Source organism: Terrapene carolina, unplaced genomic scaffold (assembly GCF_002925995.2).
Source record: "Terrapene carolina triunguis isolate 2854851 unplaced genomic scaffold, T_m_triunguis-2.0 Scaffold141, whole genome shotgun sequence".
NCBI lineage: Eukaryota > Metazoa > Chordata > Testudines > Emydidae > Terrapene > Terrapene triunguis.
The window spans coordinates 7,075,923-7,095,905 of NW_020664492.1; the positions used below are offsets into that span (position 1 = coordinate 7,075,923).

Consider the following 19,983-nt stretch of genomic DNA (forward strand, 5'->3'; position numbering starts at 1 on the left):
CAATGGGTTTTTCATGATTTGTTTGCCCTAGGCTCTTAACGTTTAAGTCCTGGGCATTGCAACTATTGAAAAAAAACTCTAACAATGTCCGGTTTTCCATGATTGTTCTGCCCAAGCCGCTCTACTGTTTAGTCCCTGCCAGTGCAGCTACAGTAAAATGCGGTCTACATGTCCGGGGATAGAGCAGTAATCCTCCTGGGACATCCCCACGAAGCTCTCCTGGAGGTAATTTGAAAGCCTGTTCATCAGGTTCCTGGGGAGAGCGGCCTTATTGGGTCCTCCGTGGTAGGAAACGTTTCCGCGCCAGGAGACAGTCAAGTACTCCGGGATCATTGCCCTGCAGAGCATGGCGGCATACGGCCCTGGTCTTTGCAGGCTTTCCCGAAGCATTCGTTCTTTATCGCTGTCTGAGATCCTCATGAGGGTGATGTCGCTCATGGTGACCTGCTTTGAATTAGGTAGGGGAATGTTAGTATTGGGACTGCTTGCCCATTCCTTTACAGAACTGTAACCGCCGGTTTACAGCCACGCGGTGGAGGCGGGAGAGGGGCAGCATACAGGGATCTTTCCCTGGGACAGCCGCGAGGGGGTGGGACAGGGGCAGAGTTGATGCTTGCCGGATTGCTGGCAGCAGAGACTGGCATTGCTTTCAAAGTGAAAGGAGGCCAGTGCTACTATTAAAGTTTTAAGCAGCCACAAGTCTACGGCTTACCATGTCTGCCCGCTACACAAATTCCGGTGTCCTGCCCCGCTTCTCAGATCGGCAGTGCAAGACCCCAGGCACTGAATGCGAGGGCCGAAAATTCGACCTTGTCCTGAGTGCGCATGTGATAGGTGCAGTGCATGGTCTTGTTCACAGAGAAAGACTATGTTCTTTGTTCACAACTACATTTATCTTTCTGAGGAATTCACTCCCTTTTTCCCATTCCCACAGCCACATCTGCGACTGTCTCCCAACCCAGCCTGGCATCACACACCCAGAGGCTAGCGCAGATTAGGCGGAGGAAGAAGAGGACGCGGGAGGACATGTTCTCAGAACTAATGGGCTGCTCCCGAGCCCAGGCAGCACAGCAGACCCAGTGGAGGGAGAATTTGTCCCAAATGCACCGGACACACATGGAACGTGAGGAGAGGTGGCGGCAGGAAGACCAGCAGGCGACTCAAACGCTGCTTGGACTTATGAGGGAGCAAACGGACACGCTCCGGCGCCTTGTTGATGTACTGCAGGAACGGAGGCAGGAGGACAGAGCCCCGCTGCAGTCTATCAGTAACCGCCCTCCCCCGCCACCAAGTCCCATACCCCCCTCACCCAAAGTCCAAAGAAGGAGGGGCGGCAGAGTCTGTGAAAACTCTCACTCCACCCCTGCAGACTGCTCAAGCACCAGCAGGTCCAGCAGCAGGGCACATACACAGTGCAGTGACTAGTTACCCTGGTCAGTCTGGGAGGTGGTTTTCCTGTTCTGTGGGGGGTGGGGGGGTTACTCTGTGACTTTGTGGCGGGGGAGGGCAGTTACAGATCTTATGCCGCGGTCCTTATCCTGGATCACAGAGCCACGCAGCAGGGGATCTGTAACCCTCCTCCCCCTGCCAGAAAGTCACATAGCCCCCACATATACACAGTCCCGATCAGGAGGGCTGGCAGGCTCCGTTGAAACAACCAGTCCACTACTGCGGAGCCTGTCATTCCTGGAGTTTAGAAGCATCATTTGCATCAGTACACTACACCCGCTCCCCACCACAGTCTGCGTCCCAGGTTTAAAACATTCCCGTGAAAACAGTAATACAGACAACGGTGTTCATTAACAAAATAGAACTGAATTTATTTTTTTGGAAGGGGGTGAAGGGGGTATCTAACTGCAGAGGATAGTCAATATTAAGTGGGTAAAGGAACGGGGGCAGGTTCAGCTTCTCTGTAGACAAACTTAAAAGTCACTGGTTACCCTGCTCACTCAGGAACCTAGCTTTCAAAGCCTCCCGGATGCACAGCGCGTCCCGCTGGGCTCTTCTAATCACCCGGCTGTCTGGCTGGGCGTAATCAGAAGCCAGGCTATTTGCCTCAACCTCCCACCCCGCCATAAAGGTCTCCCCCTTGCTCTCACAGAGATTGTGGAGCACACAGCAAGCTGCTATAACAATGGGGATATTGGTTTCGCTGAGATCACAGCGAGTCAGTAAGCTTCTCCATCTCCCCTTGAGACGGCCAAAAGCACACTCCACCACCATTCTGCACTTGCTCAGCCGGTAGTTGAAGAGTTCTTTTTCAGTGTCCAGGGCGCCAGTATAGGGCTTCATGAGCCAGGGCATTAGCGGGTAGGCTGGGTCCCCAAGGATCACTGTAGGCATCTCCACATCCCCAACAGTTATTTTGTGGTCCGGGAAGTAAATCCCTTCCTGCAGCCTTCTAAACAGACCAGAGTTCCTGAAAACATGAGCGTCATGAACCTTGCCCGGCCATCCGACGTTGATGTTGGTAAAACGTCCCCTATGGTCCACCAGTGCTTGCAGCACCATTGAAAAGTAGCCCTTTCGGTTGATGTACTGGCTGGCCTGGTGGTCCGGTCCCAGGATAGGGATGTGAGTTCCATCTATAGCCCCACCGCAGTTTGGGAATCCCATTGCGGCGAAGCCATCTATGATGGCCTGCGCGTTTCCCAGGGTCACTACCTTTGAGAGCAGTACCTCAACGATTGCGTTGGCTACTTGCATGACAACAACCCCCACAGTAGATTTGCCCACGCCAAAGTGGTTCGCGACTGACCGGTAGCTGTCCGGCGTTGCAAGCTTCCAGAGGGCTATGGCCACTCGCTTCTGGACAGTCAGGGCTGCTCGCATCCGGGTGTCATTGCGCTTCATGGCAAGGGACAGCAACTCACAAAGTTCAAGGAAAGTCCCCTTCCGCATGCGAAAGTTTCGCAGCCACTGGGATTCATCCCAGACCTGCAGCACTATGCGGTCCCACCAGTCCATGCTTGTTTCCCGGGCCCAGAATCGCCGTTCCACAACATCCACATGACCCATTGTCACCGTGATGTCCTTGGTGCAGGGTCCCGTGCTTTCTGACAGGCCTGTGCTACTCTCAGACTTCAGGCCCTCACCGCGGTGCCGTAGCCTCCTCGCCTGATTTATCTGCATCTGCCTCTGGGAAAGGTGGATGATAAGCTGCGAGGTGTTGACAACGGACACAACTGCAGCGATGGTCGCAGCGGGATCCATGCTCGCAGTGCTGTGGCGTCCGTGCTGTCACTGACCAGAAAAGTGCGCGAACTGATTTCCTGCCGGCGCTTTCAGGGAGGGAGGGAGGGAGGGCGGTAGTGACGGACGGATGACGACAGTTACCCAAAAGCACCCTCGACACATTTTTTTACCCAGAAGGCATTGGCAGCTTGACCCAGAATTCCAATGGGCAGCGGGGACTGCGGGAACTGTGGGATAGCTGCCCACAGTGCACTGCTTCCAATGTCGACGCTTTCCCCGTTAGTGTGGACTCACAAAGTCGAATTACTGTCCTTAGTGTGGACACACACGTTCGACTTTGCAATATCGATTCCACATATTCGATTTAAGTGAAATCGAACTACTCTCGTAGTGTAGACATACCCTTAGTCAATCAAGAAGCAGTGGCCTCAGCAAGATTGCTGGGAGCCAGGAACTCCTGAGGTCTGTTCCCAGCTCTGACTCTGAATTTGCTTTGTGACTATATACAAATCATTTAACCTCTTTGTGTCTTAGTGTCAACCTATAATAATAATCAGTTACTATATTTTCCTTACAGTGGTGATGAGGATTCGTTAGTTTGATGTTTACAAAGCATTTTAGTCAGTTAGGTTTCTAAAGTTAGGCACCTCAGTCCAAATTTTGCTGTCTATTTCAAACAAATGCACTGATTTTTCAGGGATAGTGAAGACCTGCCATTTTCAAGTGGGAGTTGTAGGTACTCAGCATGCTCTGGGGTTGTCAATTTGACTCCTTTCATGAGCATTTATTATTTATTGTTTATTAAGAAAATACCTGATATACCAGTGTCAGAAGATTATAGATTTGTTATAGACTCATGGACTTTAAGGTCAGAAAGGGACTATCATGATCATCTAGTCCACTGTTTCTCAAATGCGGCCACCAGGGGGTTTCCCTGCAGCCAGGAAAGCTTCCTGGGCAGTGATGGGGGAGGAAGCATCAGCCCCTCCCCTTCCTCCCTGTTGCTCCTGGACGAGTGGTGAGCCAGCAGTGAGCGGGGGTTCTCATGGCATGCAGGGGGGCGTCTGGCAGGGGACTGAGGAGGTGAGCGGCAGGTGGGGGGCTGAGAGCAGGTGAGCAGCAGGTGGGGGACTGAGGAGGGACGCAGCAAGCCAGCAGCAAGTGGGGGGGGGTGAGGAGGGACGCAGTGGCAGGGAGGCAACCCCCCTCCCAAACCTTACATAAATAAATTACAATGATTTAGATGTATATATGTGCATATTACTTTATTAACTTTTGGAAAAATAAATAATTTTAGGAAAAAGGTGTCAGTGCGGCACCAGCAAGAGTTGGTGGCCGCACTCTGAGGCCACCAAAAAATTTGTTGTGAGAACCCCTGGACTCGTCTGACCTCCTGCACATCGCAGGCCACACAATGTCACCCACCCACTCCTGTAATAGACCCATAACCTCTGGCTGCATTACTGAAGTCCTCAAATCATGATTTAAAGACTTCAAGTTACAGAGAATTGAACAATTTACACTAGTTTAAACCTGCAAGTGACTCATGCCCCATGGTGCAGAGAAAACTGGGGGGGGGGGGACCCATTTAAATCACTGATTTTTTTTCTTAATGGACTGTAGCAAACTTAATTTCTTGCTTTTAAGGCAATGTAACTAACCTAACCTCATGGACTCTTCACTCACAAGTTTATGTTTTGAATGTTTTTTTCCACTACTAGACAGTATGTTTTAGAGTTTAATGCAACAGTTCCTTTTGTAATAGTGTCTTCCTTTTATGAAGGTCTATGATAAACAACTCATTTGAGGCCCTTCCCAGGAAACTGTGTACTGAAATGCCTTTTATTAACTGGATGTAAGTACATTATGCAAAAGGTTTATCTGGTTATTTACTCAAATAAATTGTTAACATTTAAGGGTGGAATTTTCAAAAACACTCAACATTGGCATAACTCAGCTCCCATTGAAGTCAATAGCCAACACTGAGCACTTTCAAAAACCTCATCCTAAAACATTAAATTATGGTTGTCCGAAAATTGTCACTTGGCCTCTCTGAAGATAACAGAACGAATCAGATGTGGAGTTTTTAGGTCAAGCCATTTTTGAGAGTTGTACATTCCCAAAACAGCATCAGGAAATTTGCAAAAGTTGAACTCTCCCGTGTTTCAAACCATCATCTGACAGGTGCCTCAACCAGTTGTCTACAAACTTAAATATAGAAAGTTGCCCCTTCTGACACCGGTGTCCCTCTTCTTACATCGGTGACACTCCTCTGCTGATGCAGTAGCAGAATTCTGGGGCAGGTGAGCTTCCTAATGGGGAGGAATTCGGTGATGCAGAATCTGGGTATATTCTAATTGTAACTTGATATCTATAATTCACTCTTCCAGAAATCTTACCCCACATATCAATGCTCCAAATTTACCCTGTCGTAAGAATTTCCTCCAAATATAGAGATTAAAGCCAGGAGCAAACTCTCTTCTATCTGCCACAGATTCTCCCCACACAACAAAACTAGCAATAGAGCATTTCTTAACAGACTAAAAACTTGTTCTCAGTCTTCCAAGTTCTGTTTCTTAGCATATGTGTAACAGTGCCACCTGCTGATGCCTGCTGCCATAATAATCTATATCGGGGTGGTCAAATTGCGGCTCGTGAGCGGCATGCGGCTCTTTTACAGTTAAAGTGTGGCTTGTGGAGCTCCCCACGCCTCCCTTGCCCCAGTCTGGTAGGCGACCCTGTGGCGGGGTGGTGGGCTAGGGGCTTCTGCCAGAGATGACTGGTGCCTGCTGAGGGGGGGCACCATTAAAAGGTTTCCCCCAACAGCTTGAGTCCTGCCCCCCCTTACTTTCAGCTGCCACCCACCCCCGCATCTCCCAGCTGTTAGCTCCCCATGGAGAGGCAGTGGCAAACAGCTGGAAGCGGCAGGGAGGGCCGCTCCTTCAGCTCCATGGGGAGAGGCAGCAGCAAAAGTAGCAGCTCTCCCTGCAGCTCCCAGCTGTTTGCCATTGCCTCTCCCCATGGCCGGAGCTCCCATCTTGCCAGCTCCAGCAGCTGCTGTGCAGGGAGGGGCCCAGCGGCACCATGTGACTGAGTGGGGCCAGCAAACCCTGGCAAAAATCAGAGGGGGACACATAACCCCCTCACGCTTTGCCTCTGGCTTCTGACCAGCAGGGTGGAGGGGGAGAGGGGGGTCTCGGGGCTTCAGCAGGAAATGGGCTGAATGGGTCCCAAGCCCTGGCAGGCGCACCCCGGCTCTTGATTGTTGTATGCGGCTTGGAGGGTCAGTAAATTTGGCCACCCCTGATCTGTATACTTCAGTACACAGACTACACATGAGAAATGTCAGGCAGGTTGGTTTAGTTCTGATGAAATGAGAGAGGGGATGGTCACAATCAGGGCCTGCTCCAGGGTTTTTGCCGCCCCAAGCAGCTCTCCCCCCGCCCCCCCAAAAAAACAACCCGCGATCGCGATCTGCGGCACTTCGGCGGGAGGTCCTTCGCTCCGAGCTGGAGTGAGGGACCCACTGCCGAATTGCTGCGGAAGAGACGGACATGCCGCCCCTCTCCGGCGTGGCCGCCCCAAGCACCTGCTTGGTAAGCTGGTGCCTGGAGCCGACCCTGGTCACAATTGGGCCAGTACCAGAGTTTCCTTTCTTTGACATTTATGTTTATGTCCTGGAATAAGGGATGGTTTGGAAAGAAATGTAGTAAAAAAGTTCAAAAGCACAAAAACAGCCCAGAGCCTTGGGGCCACTGCCATGAAAATATTTGTATGATTTGTTCATAAAAAGTAAATAAAAACTCTTGTTTTTCATTCAGGGATTTTGAAGGCAATCGTATCGAGACCTTAACTAATACCACCTTCCTGGAATGTGATGCACTCACAGTACTGTAAGTAAATAAACAGTTCATAAAATGACAGCAATAAAAACTCCTTAAATCATATTATTCAACACATGGTTTGTTTCCATTCATAACTCCTAGTCAGGGACACTTCTGCTTCATAGCATTTTGTCAAGGGAACAATCTTTATTGTTAATTAACTAATAATAATTAGTTATTTTATGCACAGCCTTCAGGAGCCTTTTGGAAATGGTCATTTTATCAGTTGGTTCAACAAATAGAATAAGAATTAGACAACTTCTGTTGTTTCTGCCTTATGATCAGATCCCTCTTTAAGTTAACGTGTCAAGACCAGGAGCCTAATATCAGACAGAAACAAAGCTGATGTTGAAGAAGGGCATTCAGCTGCATTGGTGTTTACCATGTGAGTTGTGGCTATACGACAATATCTCTTTGTCAGTAACAAGATTCTTCGGTCAGTTTCCCAGGTTATGCCAAGTAGAATTTGGAGGGGATTCACATGCACCTGGAGAGCTTTCTGGAGATCAAGAAAAAGGATAAGTACCTGCATTTTACACATGCTGATTTTTTCCAGTTGGGGTCTCTAGAGTAGGACTGTGTGAAATTCAGGGGGATTTACAGAGCAAAAACCTGATGCTACATTTTGAGTATTTAAGATTCTTGTCTATAGACCAAAGCCATCAGCCTTTAATCAGTCAAATTCTCCATTGCCTTCAGGGAGAGCTTTGTTTGATTAAGTACCTCAGAACTTAGCTCAACACAATTGCTTTTGAGCTGAATAAAAAAGTACAATATGTCACCGCTTGTGAAAATGAGCCTGGTCCTATGTAAATTCCAATTCAACTAGAAAAACTATAAAGCCAGAAACAACTATATTAAAACATTAAACTGTTACTTTAACATCTATTTAATGTCACAGTTTTCTTTGTGGAAATCAAATTCGTTTTGTGCCTGAAAAGACATTTTCTTCATTAAGAGATCTGGGAGAACTGTGAGTTGTTGATCTGTTTTTGAATGATAGTTATGGTCTGTTACATTTTAGTAATTTGTGGGAGTGAATAATTAAGAGGCACATGCAGTGTATTCTCCCTTCCTTGTAAACCAACACTGGAGAAGAGCAGAAGATAGCTCTAGCACTCTCTTGAATCCTAAAAGGGGGACTCGGTTACTAAACTAGCTGGTGTTCCATGTCTAAGGGAACATGTGCAAATAGCTGGAGAGGGAGTAGAAGTCTAGAAGGGAAGGGTAAATAATGGATCATTGGTGTCTGGAGTAGGGTGACCAGATGTCCCGATTTTATAAGGACAGTCCCGATATTTGGGGCTTTTTCTTATATACCCCCCCTCACCCCCGTCCCGATTTTTCACACTTGCTGTCTGATCAGCCTAGTCTGGAGAGAGGGACATGACGAGTGATTAGAATTGACTGTCATTGGCAGCTGAAGAGAGAGGAGTAGGTGGAGCTGTTAATTGGTAGGGGGTTTGGCTTGCCAGAATGTTGAAACTTTTGAGAGGTGGGCAGGGCATTCAGTAATGTGATTCTGTATAAAATTAGTTGGTTCATCATATTCTTCAATCTTCACAGTGTTGAATGCACTCTTTTTTTTCTTACTCTAACTGTACTAAAATGTAAAAATTGCAGCTCAATATAGCAAACAGATGATTAATGTTTAGTAATCACCAGACTCCAATGCATGCATTTAATCAATTCAACATCCCAAAAGAGGAAGGATGTTGTAAGAAACAAGTGATAGAATGGACTGAAGCAATGCAAACAAATAATTCTTCTCAAGTGAAATGGAAGCGTTTGTCATGAGCTGTTAAGTAACAGGATAGAAGGGATTCCGGCTAATGTTAAAAGTGCAGAAAATCTGTTCCTTTGGCTTCCTCAAGATCAAATATGCTATTGAATGAAACTTTATCTATTGAAATGGAAGAGCACAACACTGATGATGATTCCCAATGGTTTTGGTCTTTATTTTTCTCCCAGGGACCTCTCCAACAACTTAATTACAGAATTACCACATTATATTTTTGAAGATCTGAAACATTTACAAAAACTGTAAGTCACAAATCAGATTTTTAGAATATTGTCGTTTGGCTTGATTTTTTTTTTCTAAATTCTGAGCAATAAGCAATTTTTTTGTTTTTTTCAGTAACTTGTCTTGCACTCCACTTTCTCAGCTGTATGGGGATCAGTTTGACAGTCTTCAACAACTTGAGTCTTTGTAAGTGAAGAATTGAAATATGTTACATAGTGTATTGAATGGTATGCCTCTAAGCCAGGAGAAATATTGATTAATTATAATAGGCCTGATACTGTGAGATACTGAACAAAGGGACATAAGGGCAGTCAGCACATCACTGATAGGTGCTCAGTACCTAGATGTATCAGGCCCAAAATGTATAATTCACAGCCACAAAGATTGATAAAGTTTACTGCCGTGTTCAACAGTAAGCCTAGGAGCAACCAAAGAGTTCAGACAAAAAATAAATTATACATCTCCTACAGCGCATAGGCTGATGGGCAAGACATGTAAGTCACAGACAGGCAAAACTAAGAAGTCAATGAGACAATAGTGTAGGGAAGAGGGATTTAGGTTTATTAGGAACTGGGGAACCTTTGGGGGGAAAGTGACCTATACAGAAGGGATGGGCTCCATCTAAACTAAAATAGAACCAGACTGCTGGCACATAAAATGAAAAAGATTGTAGAGGACCCTTTAAACTAAGGGCTGGAGGAAAGCCTACAGATGCGGAGGTTTGGGCAGAGACGTCCCTTAGGGATGAACTTATTGAAAGGGGAACTCTATATCCTAGTAAAATGCATAAGAAAGAAATTGGTAAAGTAGAGGTAGGAGCTAATGAGGAACAGTCAAACAAAATGGAGTCCCATTTTAAAATAACACATGAAGGCAAGCAACTGAATAGTGACAAAATGTACAAATGCCAGAAGTCTAAATACTAAGATGGGGGAACTTGAGTGCCTGATATTAAATGAGGCTATTGATATAATAGGCATCATAGAAACTTGGTGGAATGAGAGTAATCAATGGGAGATAGTACTATCAGGGTGTAATATATAGGAATGACAGAGTAGTTCACCCTCATGGGGGAGTGGCATCATATGTACAAGAAAGCATAGAATCAAATAAGGTAAAAATCTTACATGAAATAAACTGTACTACAGAATCTCTACAGATAGAAATTCCATGCTTGAATAGTAAGAGTATAGCAGTAGGAATATACTACTGACCACCAGACCAGGATGGTGACAGTAGTTGTGAAATGCTAAGGGACGTTAGAGAGTCTACAATAGTAGAAAGCGCACTCATAATGGGTGATTCCAACTATCCTCATATTGATTGGGTGAATTGTATCGCAGGGCATGAAGAACAGATAAAAGGTCTAGGTGCCATTAATGTCTGCTTCTTGGAGTCCTGGAACCCACAATGGGAGAGGCAATTCTCGATAGAGTTCTAAGTGGAGCACAGGTTCTAGTCCAAGAGGTAACTGTAGCTGAGCTGCTCAGTAATAGTGACCATAATGTAACTAAATTTAACATCCTTGTAAGGGGGGCGGGGGGGGGGGGAGAATGCCCCCAAAAACCCACCATTGTAACATTTAACTTTAAAAAAGGAGAACTACACAAAAATGAGGATGCTTGTTAGACAGAAATTGAAAGGAGCTGTCACAAGGGTTAAATGACTGCAAGCAACATGGAGGCTATTTAAAAACACTACCATAGCGACTCAGACTAAATGTATACCCCAAATCAGAAAGGACAATAAAGGGACCAAAAGAATGTCACCATGACTAAACAGCAGAGTAATAAGCAACAGAGGGTCCTGTGGCACCTTTAAGACTAACAGAAGTATTGGGAGCATAAGCTTTCGTGGGTAAGAACCTCACTTCTTCAGATGCAACTGAAGTGATGTTGCATCTGAAGAAGTGAGGTTCTTACCCACGAAAGCTTATGCTCCCAATACTTCTGTTAGTCTTAAAGGTGCCACAGGACCCTCTGTTGCTTTTTACAGATTCAGACTAACACAGCTACCCCTCTGATACTTGACAGCAGAGTAATGGCAGCCATTAAAGGCAAAAAGGTATCCTTCAACATTAGGAAGTCAAAACCTAGTGAGGATAATAGGAAGGAACACAAACTCTGGCAGGTTAACTGTGAAAGCATAAGAAGGCAGGCCAAGAAAGAATTTGAGAAGCAACTTGCTAAAGACACAAAAAGTAACATTAGACTTTTTAAAAGTACATTAGAAGCAGGAAGCCTGCCCAACAGGCAGTGGGGCCACTAGATGACAAAGATGGTAAAGGAGCACAGTTCAAGGAAGACAAGCCCATTGCAGAGAAGCTAGTTAAAAAATAGGTAACAAAGTTTTCAGTTTTCACAATGGAGAGGGTAAGCAGTGGGGGTGGGGGGCTCAAGAATCTGTACTGGGTCCTGTGCTGTTCAACATATTTGTTCATTATTCACTTCCTTTTCCAGATCATTCAGTGGTTAAGTTTGCGGATGATACAAAATTATTCAAGATAGTTACATCCAAAGCTGACTGCAAAGAGTTATAAAGAGATCTCACAAAACAGGTTGTCTGGGGGGAAAATGGCAGATGAAATTCAATGCTCAAGTGGGTCCACAGTCCTGGATCATCTAGACTTAAGGAACTAAACTCAGTAGCAGCAGTTTCTTGCGCCTCCACCACACTCTTCTCTGATCTATACTTTTCTTCAGGAATGTGCATGGTAACATCAATTTGAGATGGAGACATGGATGTTGCAGTAGCTGCCAGGTCACCTGCACTCTGACTAACTGGAAGATCAGGCATCTCCTCACCACTCACATCCCCACAGGGGCCAGAAGGCTCATTGTGAACATTTGTGTCTATGTATCTCAGGAGAGCTCCTTCCTGCTTAGATAGAAAAGCTTCCTTTGCTTTCTTTTTCTGAATGCTGCCCCAGAGGGGCGTTTTCTTCTTTCACTCATGATTGCTGTTCTGTGCCAGCTATAGTGGCTCTCAACATCAATTGAAGGGGACAAATAAGCAGGCTGGTAGCAGGGCCTGAGTGAGGGAAGATATCAGCGTCTTAAGGGCCTAACTGGCTCCTACTACTTCAGTTGGCTGCCTGTTCACCTCAAGTGGGGTCAGGGAAGCAGCAGGAAACTGGAAGCTCCCTGAGAAGCTGGTGTTAATCAGTCCAGGCTCCTGGGGGTGCTAGAGAGGTACATAAAGGCTCCTCCTCCTCCTCTCTTTTCCTGCAGCTCCTGCTGCTTTCTGTTATTCCCTCTCACCTTTTCTCCGGCCTGCCTGTTATATCTCTCGTGCCCTCCTTCCTCCAGCACAGCACTCCACCATCTCTGTGCATCTAGAGCAGAGAGAATACATATGCACCAGCAGCAGACACAATTTTCTACACTCTGGGTCCTAATGGCGCTCCCTCCTCCTCTTCCCCAATCTGGCACCTGAGGTGGCCGCCTCAGTTCACCTCATGGTAAGGCCAGCCCTGCACCCATCAGACCAGTCAGCCTCAACCAACTCAAGTTGTTCTGGTGCCACAGTGGCCTCTGGTGGGCAAAAGGCAGAACTGCACCACATTTTCTGCAGGAAAAAAAATTCTGCCTCATGTGGAACTCCCCATAATGTGGCCAGTGGCAGCAGGGCAGCAAAATAGACCAAAATACCACAACTCTTAACTGCTAAAAAACCCTGGCAACTGTCATCTAAAAATAGTCCAATTGGGCTAGAAAATCACATACTTGGCAACCCCCTTAGAATGCTGGCACCCCCAATGCATGTGCTACTGTGCCTAATTGGAAATCCGGCCCTGGTTAAGGGTATGGAATGGCTTCAATGTGAGGAGAGACTAAAATGATTAGGGCTGTTCAGCTTAGAAAAGAGATGATTAAGGGGAGAAACAATAGAAGTCTATAAAATCATGAATGGTGTGGAAAATGTGAACAGAGAATTTTTTTTACCCTTTCCCACAATACACAATGAAATAAAAAGGCAGCAGGTTTAATGCAAACAAGAGGAAGTACTTTTTCACACAGTGCAAAATTAACCTGTGGAACTCATTGCCATGGGATTTTGTGATGGCCAAAAGTATAATTGGGTTAAAGAAAGAACTAGATATGTTCTTGGAGAGATAGGTCCATCAATCGCTATTAGTCAAAATGGTCAGGGATGTAACCCCAGACTCAGGGTGACCTTAAATCTCTGACTGCAGAAGCCAGGAGGAATACACAGGGATCGATCTCTCCAAATTGTTCTGTATACTCCCCCTGAAGCTCTAGTACTAGCTCCTATCAGAGACAGAATCCTGGGCTAGATGGACCTTGGTCTGACCCAGTATGGTAGGTCTTATGTTCTTATGTTCCAGAATGTTTGCTGCAATTTATTCCTCTGTAAAGCTTTCTTTTAGATTGCTATGATTTCAATAGAGGTAATTCATAGCAATCATAATTTATAAAATAGGTACACTATAAAAGTTTGAATTCAAAAGATTTTCTGTTTCCCCCTACTTAGGGTCAAGGTCTGCCCTTGTATGCCCAATCTGTGATTCCCTTCTGCATGTCATGTTCATGCCAAAAATACGTATTCCAGACTTCTCATGTTTGCAGGTGAAACACAAGAATATAGTACAACTTTAAAATTTTTACCATCACATTGATGTACTATATGGGCTTTTTCCAGTAATCTGCAGAAATGGAAAGTTAAACATTAATTTCGTATTGTTGAGTTTCTAGCTATTCTATTTTTGTTAATTTGTCTATTTTGCTATTCTGTCTGAATGTTCAAAATGCTCTACTGAGCAAAAAAGGCAATTCTTTACTTCAAAAGGCTCAGATCGTTTCAGATATAAGTTGGTACTAACCACAAACTGTTCTTAGTAGCTCTCCTATGCGTCATCTTTTGATACCTTTCCCCTATCTTGCCTTACCATAAAAATCATTGATGTTCAAAGCCTGCATTGTGCTGTGACCCGAAGTGAGGATGCCAAGATATGGTGTCTGAATCAGAATGGTTTTTCTATTTGGATTATTTTAAGTACATTCCAGCGCTTCATTTCATGATCATTCACAGAACAAATATAGCGAGTGTAACTGTTCCTATAAATCTTCCAGTCCTGGAAGAGACCACAGAAGCAGGATAGCATTAGGAAGACAGGGAACTCTTTTGAAATTTGAATGGGTATATATGCTGAAAGTAAATAAACTTGAGCAATCCAGAAAAGTTTGGTTGTTTTGAATATGGGAGCGCACACACCAGTCTTTGATAGGTATGTTACTACTCATACAGCACCTACCTATCTGTCAAGATTAGCAATATGATTTATCTATTCAAATTAGAAGGAATGTAACACAAAAAGAAACCTGTAAACATTTCTTGCTGCTTTAAAAAGTCACCAGTGTTATCATTTTTATATAATGTGACCAGGTGTAAAGTCAAAAGATCAAAATCCAAAGTAAAGTACTAGTACCTGTGGCATGTTCCTTATTGAGTTCAGACACTTCTGAACCCAAATTTCATACATCATCTCAGGGGAAGCCCTATAGCAAGAATACTGCATTAGAGCTGCCGGGCCCAGTTAACGCAGTTGCTGACCAGTGCAATTTAACTAGATACCTCTATTTGTATATCCTGGCTCATTGTTGAAAGGATCTGTGAGTTCTGTCTTGTCTTTTGACCAATACATCTGGACAAGGTTCTTTTGTATGTCCGTTGCTTTGAGAATACACAAAACACGGGGGAGAAGTGCCCTCTGAAACCTGTAAACTCCGCACTGACAGCCTTGCATATATGTAAAAGCAGTCTGTAAAATACTATTGTAATGCAGGCAAATTTCTGACATACTTCCAAAATTCACCTTCTAAATTGCACAGGATATACACCAGCATAAATACAAAATAATTGAGGTCAGTGGAGTTACTCTGGATTTATGCCGGTGTACCTGGGATCAGAATCTGGCCCAAAGTGATTTATACTGTAACTGATAATGTGTAATAGAAGCTAGGTCTCTCAGCAGATTCAAATAAATGATGGTTCAGTATTATAGGGCTGTCAATAAATTGCAGTTGACTCAAGCAATTAACTTAAAACATATTAACTCGATTAAAAAATTTAATCACAATCACAGTTTTAATCGCACTGTTAAACAATAATAGAATACCAATTTAAATTTATTATAAATATTTGTGGATGTTTTTCTACATTTTCAAATATATTGATTTCAATTACAACATAGAATACAAAGTGTACAGTGCTCACTTTATATTATTTTTATTACAAATATTTGCACTGTAAAAAAAATAAACAAAATAAATAGTATTTTTCAATTCACCTCATACAAGTACTGTGATGTGATCTCTTTATTGTGAAAGTGCAATTTACAAATGTAGATATTTTTGTTACATAACTGCACTCAAAAATAAAACAATGTGAAACTTTAGAGTCTACAAGCCCACTCAGTCCTACTTCTTGTTCAGCCAATTGCTAAGACAAACAATTTTGTTTGCATTTACGGGAGATAATGCTGCCCACTTCTTATTTACAATGTCACCTGAAAGTAGGGTGACCAGACAGCAAATGTGAAAAATCGGGATGGGGTGGGGGGCAATAGGAACCTATACAAGAAAAAGACCCAAAAATCGGGACTGTCCCTATAAAACCAGGACATCTGGTCACCCTACCTGAAAGTGAGAACAGGTGTTCGCATGGCACTTTTGTAGTTGGCATTGCAAGCTATTTATGTGCCAGATATGCTAAACATTCATATGCCCCTTCATGCTTTGGCCACCATTCCAGAGGACATACTGATGATGCGTGTTAAAAAAAAAAAGTGCTAATTAAATTTATGATTGAACTCCTTGGGGGGACAATCGTATGTCTTCTGCTCTGGTTTTACCCACATACTGCCATAACATGAAATATATGGCAGAATTTCTGCATCCTTTTTGGTTGTCCATTGACAAATAGATTCATATTATAAACATCAATCTATAATCAGCCAAATTTATAATTTATTGTAAATTAGACTGAAGTTTATATTAATGGAATACAGGTAGGTATGGTTAATCTATACCTGGTTTATCTGTGCATGTGCATCTCCCAATGGCATCAATGCATACAGATAAATCAGGTACTTATTGTCATGCACAGGTACCAGTTTGATTTATTAATCTTAATCTTTTAAATCCCAATTAAAAGGAGGTTGCTAAAAGATGCAAGATAACCAGGTCCAATTACACTTTTTTCTCTGTATAAATCAACAAAATTAGTCTTAAAATTTATCCACAAAACTTAGAGCATGAATGTGTGACTGCTATATGCTATTGTTAACTATAATGTGTCTTTCAAAAATGGATTCCTTTAAGATATCAGCAGGGAATCTGAACATAGTGATATATAGAAATCGCTGAACTGGGGCATTTATTTAAAATAAAATCAATACACTAAGTTTTGACTGATCTAAAAAGCTTTACATCTGTAGTTATTTGAACTATACACTCTTTGTGAGTGTACAGTCTTTTGAACAGTAGTTTGCAAAAGAAGGCAGAAACTACATTTTCTAAACCATTTGAGACTATTTGGACTCAAAGACTTTTGTAGATTTTGGGAGCAGTGAGGGGAGGTTGTCTTTTGTTTTTTGTTTGTTTTGCTTTTTTTTACATTTTTGGTATCCTTAAAATATTTTCTGTTATAGTTTGCTGAAAGTAGTGTCATAAAGAATTGGATATCTGGCATATTTACAATATTCTGTTGGACTCCCTTCATTCCTTTATAAACATGGTGTATTCCTTAAGGATTTCAGGGCACAATAACCCTAATAATCAGCCAGGAAATGATAGTTCTTTGAGACTGAGATCTCATATCACTGGACACTCCAATTAGTGAATCCCAGATTAGTGGAGACAAAACATATATTATACCTGACATATGGAAATAGTAAATAGGCCAATTATGGCACCATCAAGTGCTTTCTTTAATGACCTGAAAATCAAAAAGGAAACCTACAAAATATGGAAACGTGGACAACTTGCTAAGGAGGAGTATAAAAGAAACGCACAAGCTTGTAAGGACAAAATCAGAAAGGCTAAGGCGCAAAATGAGTTACGCCTAACAAGGGACATAAAAGGCAATCAGAAGAGGCTCTTTAAATACATTAGGAGCAAGAGAAAGACAAAGGAAAGTGTAGGTCTTTGACTTAGTGGGAAAGGTGACCCTTAACAGATGACATCAAGAAGGCTGAGGTGTTTAATGGCTATTTTGCTTCAGTCTTCACTAAAAAGGTTAAGGGTGACCAGCTACTGAACACAATTAACAAGAGGGAAAGAAGGCAAGCCAAAATAGGAAAAGAACGGGTTAAAGAATATTTAGATAAGTTAGATGTATTCAAGTCAGCAGGGACTCATGAAATTCATCTGAAGATACTTAAGGAACTAGCTGAAACAATCTCGGAACTGTTAGCAATTATCTTTGAGAACTCCTGGAGGATGGGTGAAATCCTCTGGGATTGGAGAAGGGCAAACATAGTGCCTGTCTTTAAAAAGGGGAACAAAAAGGACCTGGAGAATGATAGACCAGTTAGCCTAACTTCAATACTTGGAAAAATACTGGAACAAATTATTAAACAATAGATATGTAAGCATCTAGCGGATAATAGGGTTATAAGGAATAGCCAGCATGGAATTTGTCGAGAACAAATCTGCCAAACCAACCTAATTTCCTTCTTTGATAGGGTTACTGGCCCAGTGGATGGAGAAGGAGCAGTAGACATGATATATCTTGACTTTTAGTAAAGGCTTTTGACAGTCCCCCATGACATTCTCATAAGCAAACTCAGGGAAATGTGGGCTTGATTAAATTACTATGAGGTGGGTGCACAACTGGTTGAAAGATCATATTCAAAGCGTACTTAATAATGGTTTGCTATCAGACTGGGAGTGTGTATCTACTGTGGCTTTGCAGGGATCAGTCCTGGGTCCAGTACTATATTTTCTTTAATGGCTTGGATAATGGAGTGGAGAGTATGATTATAAAATTTGTGGATGACCCCAAGCTGGGAGTGGTTGCAAGCACTTTGGAGGTCAGGATTAGAATTCAAAATGACCTTGACAAATTGGAGAATTGGTCTGAAATCAACAAGATGAAATTCAATAAAGAGAAAAGCAAAGTACTACACTTAGGAAGGAAAAGTCAAATGTACAACTACAAAATGGGGAATAACTGGCTAGGTGGTAGCACTGCTAAAAAGGATCTGGGGGTTATATTGGATAACAACTTGAATGTAAATCAACAATGTGATGAGTTGTGAAAAAGGCTAATATCATTCTGGGGTGTGTTGACAAGAATGGCGTGTGTCAGACATGGGAAGTAATTGTCCTGCTCTACTTGGCACAGGTGAGGCCTGAGCTAGAGTAGTGTGTCCAGTTCTGGGTGCCATGTTTAGGAAAGATGTGGGCAAATTGCAGAGAACCCAGAGGAAAGTAATGAAAATGATAAAAGATTTAAAAAACCTGGCCTATGAGGAAAGGTTAAAAACACTGGGCATGTCTAGTCTTGAGAAAAGAAGACTGAGGGGGGACTTGATAATAGTTTTCAAATTTGTTAAGTGTTTTATTTTATTAGACAGGCTATGATCAATTGTCCTCCACGTTCACTGAAGGGAGGACAAGAAGTAATGGGCTTAATATGCAGCAAGAGAGAGTTAGTTAAGATATTAGGAAAACCTTTCTAACTATAAGGATAGTTAAGCTCTGGATAGGCTTCCAAGGTAGGTTGTAGAATCCTCTTAATTGGAGGTTTTTAAGAATGGGTTGAACAAACACCTGTCAGGTTTACTAGACCATTTAACACAGGAGCCTGGACTTGATGACCTCAAGGTAGCTTCCAGTCCTATACATTTCTATGATTCTATACTCTTCTATAAACAAGCTCACTGTGATGAACAAAATACTAAGAGTAGTCTTGTTGAAATAGCATATTGTGCATTGTGCTCAGGCTACTTATTACCATGTGATTTGGGAAATACACTTTTTCGTGTAATTCAGGATGTGATAACTAAAATAAAACTATTTCAAAGTTTGTTTATAGATAACGAAATTTACTTCTTTTCCAGAGACCTGGAACTATAGAGATTCCAAATATAAATTCAAGAATGTTTCAGCCCCTGAAGAACCTTTCCTATATGCATGTATGGAAAATAGCAGACATCATGGTGACATTTCTTTAGCATATAAGAATGTACAAAGTAGCTCTGATTAAGTCTTTCCATATTATTAAATACTAAAATATTTGTCACAATGGAGTCCAGTTTCTGCCAAAAATGTTAAGTATATCATTTTATACAAATAAAATAAAGAAAAATACATTTTCTCCATGTAATTCATATTTCCATAGGGCATCACCCCTCTCTTCCCCACACAGTAACCACTTTTATGACATCGGGTGGTGGGGGTTTCTGCCTGATTACTTGGAAGAAGCAGAATAGCTCTTCAAGTGATTAACATCATAAGAGAGGTAGAGTTACCCAAAAATTTACTGTATGCAAAGAGTACGTATCTTTTGGCTGGGGGAAGAGCTGTATATGTTTGTGCAGACAGTTTCACGTGACTATTTTCCTCTACTGTCATGTCTCAGTAGCTTCATAACATGTCATAGCTTGTAGTACTATTGGATGCCTCTGAACTACAAAACACTTTTTTTTCCTATTTTTGAGGCAGAGGACCCCAGCTTATGGAACATGTTTTCTCTCACCTCATTGACCCCAGCCAGGACACATGCCACAAGGTCTCTCTCCTCTCCAAGGCAGTGACTATAGGGTCAATCCCACTCTAACTGAACATCTTTAATCTTTTGCTCTAGCGCTTCATTCTAGGCTGCCTTTTTTTTCTTTTGTGGCTCCCTCATAAT

The 19,983-nt window shown here is 43.0% G+C and overlaps 1 protein-coding gene across 1 annotated transcript in view; it reads left to right on the plus strand.

Annotated features, from left to right (window-relative positions):
- Positions 1–19,983, plus strand: part of LOC112118304 (relaxin receptor 2-like) — a 42,106-nt gene that overhangs the window by 8,201 nt on the left and 13,922 nt on the right. The window contains 5 exon segments of the mRNA XM_029911982.1: positions 7,017–7,088; positions 7,981–8,052; positions 9,051–9,122; positions 9,217–9,292; positions 19,190–19,260. Of these exon segments, the coding sequence (XP_029767842.1) occupies positions 7,017–7,088; positions 7,981–8,052; positions 9,051–9,122; positions 9,217–9,292; positions 19,190–19,260 (363 nt within the window).